The following is a 5,896-nucleotide window of genomic DNA, read 5'->3' as shown; positions in this document are numbered from 1 at the left end:
TTTAGAACAAAAATTTGGGTACAGCTAAACGTCACAGATGGCGACGTTGGTCCTAAACAGTCGTTAGAATAATGAATTCACGGGATTTCGACAGTTATCCGTTGATCTTTCTATCATTACTTTACCGAAATGACATATAGAATGCTTCTATGTCTAATTGAAATGCTTCTAATCCGATTAATTTGGGGAAAAGTTTTATAAAAATTTTGGCGGTTTATATATATAGAATCACCCTTTCATATCACCTTAAAAAAATCTAAAGAAATGGTAGGACATAATTGTATTGAAGTCAATCATTCCTAGACTGATTTTTCAGAGAAATAGTCGTACAGATTAAATTAAATTTACTATATTTAATTTACAGATTAGAATTATAGGAATCATTCGGACGCAATGTTTACTTTTTTCTTTTTAACGGAACATTCTTTCGACTACTAGGATTCTTAATATTTCGAGAAATCAGCAACCTTGCTGCAAATGCTGCATCAGTAGCAATGCAGTTCCCCCAGACAGCATAAAACATTCATAGAATATAGAAAAGAAGTTGGAAAATAATCCTCATGTATATTCGACATTGGAATGATATTTTAAGTACAATATTAGATTATGTACATATGATAATGTTTCNTTTATTCCCTGGGTAAGTACTTTATTTTTTGTAAAAGTAGGTGCTTATGTTTCAATATTTTATCTCACCAAATGTTGACACTAATTTAAAAATAGAATACTGAAATATGAATCTTTTGTATTTTTATTTTTGTGCCAAAAAATATCATTCAGATATGTATATGACATGCTACTTCTTACGTGTAAGAAGTATGCATTCCATGTCCATACAATATTTCGTTAAATATATTTCGAATATAAAAAACTGACCAAAACTACATTCATCCTATGTTCAAAAAATGTACACAGCACATAAATCTATATCTTATTAATATTGAAATATTTTCAAAGAATATTCTATGAACCTCTGTGCTATGCATTTGTGCTGTCTGGGTCTCTTTTAGCAAGAAAAAGAAACACAAAAATCGATCTGAATATGTCTTATAATCGATATGCGACTGTAATCTAATTGATACGATTAGAAAATCCGAATAATTTAATGCCGACGATACTGCAAATTTAAATCGTACCTTTAGCGCCATTAACTTATGTGTACCGCGACTGCTGTAAGTTCCGCCTGTACGGTGAGCTTAGGTTGTGCACCGTATCGAGAGATTTACAATCTTTCCCCTAAAGTTTTCCGTTAACATTTTTCGGTAGGAAAGAAATAGCCCACTTTACACGAGCCAGAAGAGGCAATCGGTTTCGGGCAAACTACGGCAACTACAATCTGAGAACGGTGAGCAGTTAGAGGTTAGGAAATCAGCGGCTGCAGTTGACTGTAGTTCCTAGGCAACGACGATCGATCCCTCGTCCAGGAATTTTCGTTCCCTGGAGGTGAGGATGATCCTAAAAGTATGAAATATCTACCCTAGTTCTCTTTTCTCTTTCCCTGAATGCTTAAGATTGTAAGTTACACTTGCTGTGGTCGTGGAAGTTTCAGGTTAGGTTATGTTTGCAAGCCCGGTATGCCGAATTGCGTGTATATATGCGAAGGAAAATGGAACGTTTAAGTCGAATTCTAATTTTCCGTCAGTTAACCGTGATAATGCATTTAAATTCGGCTATCGGTAAAGCATCTTCATAGCTGCTGAGTAATTGGAAGCCACATTAAGAAAATCATAACTTATAATCGTTACATTTAGTTCTAAATAAAAATACATGTAACCTAAGATCTTTCATTTATCCAACAGATGATTTCGCATAAAATACTGCGTTACGTCCACATCAATAATTTTCTCTGGCAGTCGTCGAACAAAGCTCTACTTGCGAAACTCCGGAAGAAAACTGGCTATACGTTTTCCAATTGCAAAAAGGCATTGGAATTGCATGAAAACGATTTACAAAAGGTGGGATAAGATGTTAAAGTTGTAGCGATACTTTTTATTGAGTAATTTTGTACTATTGAATAATTTATATATTTCTTGGTATATTTCAGGCTGAGACGTGGCTAAAAGAGCAGGCTCAGGCTTTGGGATGGTCACAGGCTGCTAAGGTACAAGGTAGAACCACGTCTCAAGGATTAATTGCTGTTGTCGTTGATAACAACCATGGTGCCCTGGTAGAGATCAACTGTGAGACAGATTTTGTGGCACGAAACAAATATTTTCAAAATCTAACCGAAACAGTAGCCAATGCAGTTCTTAAATACAGTGCATCAATTAATTCTGACGAGCCAGTCACTAGGATACCTCTAGATTCGGAAACTTTGAAAGCACTGCCAGCATCCGATGGCAAGTCTTTGGCGGACCATTCTGCTCTGACAATTGGAAGCGTCGGAGAAAATCTAGGCATAAGACGAGCATTATGTTTGAGCGTGCAATCAGGAATCTTTTTATCAGGTTGCACTCATCCAGCTCCCACTACTCCTCATTCTGTATTTTTTGGTCGGTATGGAGCACTGGTCGCATACAAAATAGCCTCTAAACATAAGACATTGGGGATACAGTTATGTCAACATATTATCGGTAAGAATTCATTAAATCAAAAACAAATACTTTTTATTAAAATATTATCATCATATTTATACAGAAATACTTCTTATATATATTTCATAATTCTAGGTATGAATCCTGATAAAGTTGGGAATCCAGAAAATGACCAACCAAATCCAGTTTCGGATGATGAGACAACAATGATTTTTCAAGAATTCCTTTTGGATCCAAGTGTCTCGGTCCAACAATTTCTCGTGGGTGCTCAGGCTGAAATTTTAGACTATGCTCGTTTCGAAATGGGCGAGTCTTTGGAAAGGCCACAAAAATTGGACTCTGTCGAAATTTGTGGCTGAGGCATTTACGACTCAATCAATTATATTCTCGTACACAATTAAGAAGTGATAAACAGGGTAGAATTGATAAGCATTTATCTTCCTTGAAAACAAGCAATTAAGTCGTCATCAATGTTAATTTAATAATCCTATATATCTATATATTATACGTGTAAGGTGTATACATATAGAAGTTCCATACTTCTCAGTACCATACTTCTACAAAGCACTATTCTTGAAATGTTACAAAGTTTAAAATTTGTATTAAAAACAGTAAAAACCAGTAATACACCAGGAAATCGGAAATTGCTCTTTGCTATTCCGTCTATATGTTTACATTTCAAATGTCCAAGTAGTAAACACTAAAATGTGTAAAAAAAAAATAAATGAAAAAATGCTAAAAGTTTTACCGTACTCGTAACATTAATGTAGTCCAATGTGGACATTAAAATGCAAAGCAAAACAATATTAAAATCATAAAAAATCAAATGTACCCTCTTCGTTGCAGGCACTGCTTAGTTCGCAGCTTTAAAGATTACTCAATTAAAATAACCAATCCCTCTAGAGGGTTACTAACAAACAAATATATAAAAATCACTAGGAAATTTCAGAAGAGACGCGTTAAAACTCCGTCAAATCAAAAAAAAAAAAAAAATAGAAAGATTTCCAAGGAAAGCTACTCGGTATCCTGCTCTCGATTTGCAGAGCTCGGAACACCGGAAGGCTTTGGCTTGGTTCTTCTCCTGCGAGCAAGTCTGACAGATTTCCACAACCACATGCGAGAATCCTTTTTCCAGTACGGAGCCACATCTTCCGGGGCCTGCTTTGTTCCCTGGAAAGAAGAAAAAATACTAAACAAATTGACTAACGTATAGATTTAATTACAATTTGTTCCGAAATATTGGTCATTAAAATTGCACCACCTAGTGATAGCGAGATAAATGCGTTAAATTAAAAAACAAAGTTATTCCGTCAGGGTAACAGATGATTGAGGCGATATGAAAGGTTCATTCTATATATATAAAACGTTAAAATATTTATAAAACATTTCTACAAACTGGGTGCATTGAATAATCTGAAACATTAATATGTGATTATGGAGGCCCTCAGGGAGAACGCGATGCTCGTGAAATTTCATTTTTCGAAAAAGAATGTCTTTTTTTATAAATATTTTGACTTCTTGGTATTCTTGGTATTCACTTTCATATCACCTTAATGGTCCAAGTACTTTTTTATAAGGAACGTTTTTAATCGCATCTTAATGTCGGCAGTAACAATGAAATCTATGTAAAAATCATTAATTTCTTCCCACCAAACACGGTTATGTAACAATAATATAACCGTTACATAACGTTTACACATGTAATGTAACATACGTACAACATTTAATTTAGATTTGTATTACTACTTCCTCCGCAGCTATATAACACTGTTATAAGACGAATAACGTAACGTATACATAATACATCGGTAACATGTTTACGTAAGAATAATTTTATATAACTCCAATACTTACAAGTTTATAACAATGTTACCGAACGGTAATAATTCGACGTTATATGATATTAATGTACCTTCTGAATAACATTCATTATATATCATGTTATTCCAGTGTTATGCAACTGTAACATAGTGTAATAATTTGGCGTTACATGATATTAACGTATCTTTTAAATAACATTCGTTATATATCATGTTATTCCAGTGTTATGTAACTGTAACATAGTGTAATAATTCGGCGTTACATGATATTAACGTATCTTTTAAATAACATTCGTTATATATCATATTATTCCAGTGTTATGTAATTGTAACATAGAGCAATAATTTGACGTTATGTAATATTAATGTATCTTCTGTATTGCATTCGTTATACATCATGTTATTCCAGTGTTATGTAACTGTAACACAGTCTGTTTGGTGGGTTACTATTCATTCTTGATTTTGCAATTTTGACGGCCACCAGTTTTTCTATAAGAGATTATTATTAAATTATTTTTTATAGGTCGCAAGGGACCTGGTAGTTAAGAATCTCAGGTCCTTGGACCACTAGACGAAGGGAGGATATCTCTCTGGTCTTGAAGGAAGGCATCGAAAGGGCTCTTTCCTGACAATCGGCGCAAGGACAGGTCTGGGCGTCCCGTGTTTCTAGGGACGGCACCGCGACGTCCCTCGTCTCTCTGCCGACCTCCAGCTCTAAACGTTCGAAGGCCGAGGTGAAGCTTTTCGACTCCTTGCAACCTCCTAGAGCGACCTGGTGAATTAGATCCATTATTTTCTCATCGGCGTTAAACTAAGGTGAAGTAAAACCCCCCTCGACTCAGTTGATACGAATAAGACACTTTTTTTTTAAGAGTATTGAACCAAACAGTCTGAAACTTTGACACATAACTGATGAGCCCTTAGGAATTATCCTGATACTTTCAAAATTTGTATTTTCGCCAAAAATTTTTTAACGTTTCCTAGAGCATAACCAAAAAGGCGTCGAACTCTCAGATTTTGATCGACATACAATTTTTGAAGGCTCTAATATGAGAATCGAAAGAGTCAGGACAATGGTACGACAATTTATAACACTTTGGTAATCGAGAAACTTGCATTTAAACGGGGTAAAGACAAAAAAGTGTCTTATACGCTGCTATGCTAAAACGATGGTAATTAGAGGCCTCGGAGTGAAAATTTAGTTTACACGGAAATCACAGATGGCGCAGGGGGTCCCTCAGCAGTCAATTAGGACCTCAGAAACGACGAATCCAGGGGAATTCTGGAGTTTTACTTCGATTTCTTTATAATTATTGTACGAAAACAACAGGTGGAGTATGCCATGTAGTACAATCCCAGTGAACACTGTTATATAACTGTTGTGTTAATGTTACGTTTTCGAAACTAACATGTTATGTAGCATAAAGGTAACAGTAAAAGGTAACAAAAAAAAGAAGTTAGATGTTAGTTATTATTTCCCACTCGGGAAGGTAACATGTTATGTAACATGTTATAATTTCAATTACTTTAAGATAATATTAA

General features: G+C 34.9%; 1 protein-coding gene across 2 annotated transcripts; it reads left to right on the top strand.

Annotated features, from left to right (window-relative positions):
- Positions 1-1,170: 1,170 nt before the first annotated feature.
- On the top strand, positions 1,171-3,276 carry LOC105702621 (elongation factor Ts, mitochondrial). 2 transcript variants are annotated; one of them, XM_012430315.2, is made up of 4 exons: positions 1,171-1,345; positions 1,800-1,955; positions 2,045-2,573; positions 2,670-3,276. In XM_012430315.2, exons 2-4 carry the CDS (start codon positions 1,800-1,802, stop codon positions 2,891-2,893), a joined length of 909 nt encoding a protein of 302 aa, XP_012285738.1. In that variant the 5' UTR covers positions 1,171-1,345; the 3' UTR covers positions 2,894-3,276. The 2 variants fall into 2 exon arrangements, with proteins under 2 accessions (XP_012285738.1, XP_012285739.1); XM_012430316.2 differs by having other exon boundaries at positions 1,171-1,443.
- The last annotated feature ends 2,620 nt before the right edge of the window (positions 3,277-5,896 follow it).

Source organism: Orussus abietinus, unplaced genomic scaffold (genome assembly GCF_000612105.2).
Source record: "Orussus abietinus isolate OABI.00-Male unplaced genomic scaffold, Oabi_2.0 scaffold823, whole genome shotgun sequence".
Lineage (NCBI taxonomy): Eukaryota > Metazoa > Arthropoda > Insecta > Hymenoptera > Orussidae > Orussus > Orussus abietinus.
The sequence above is the reverse complement of the archived record's forward strand: the minus strand, read 5'-3'. Positions and strand labels throughout refer to the sequence as shown.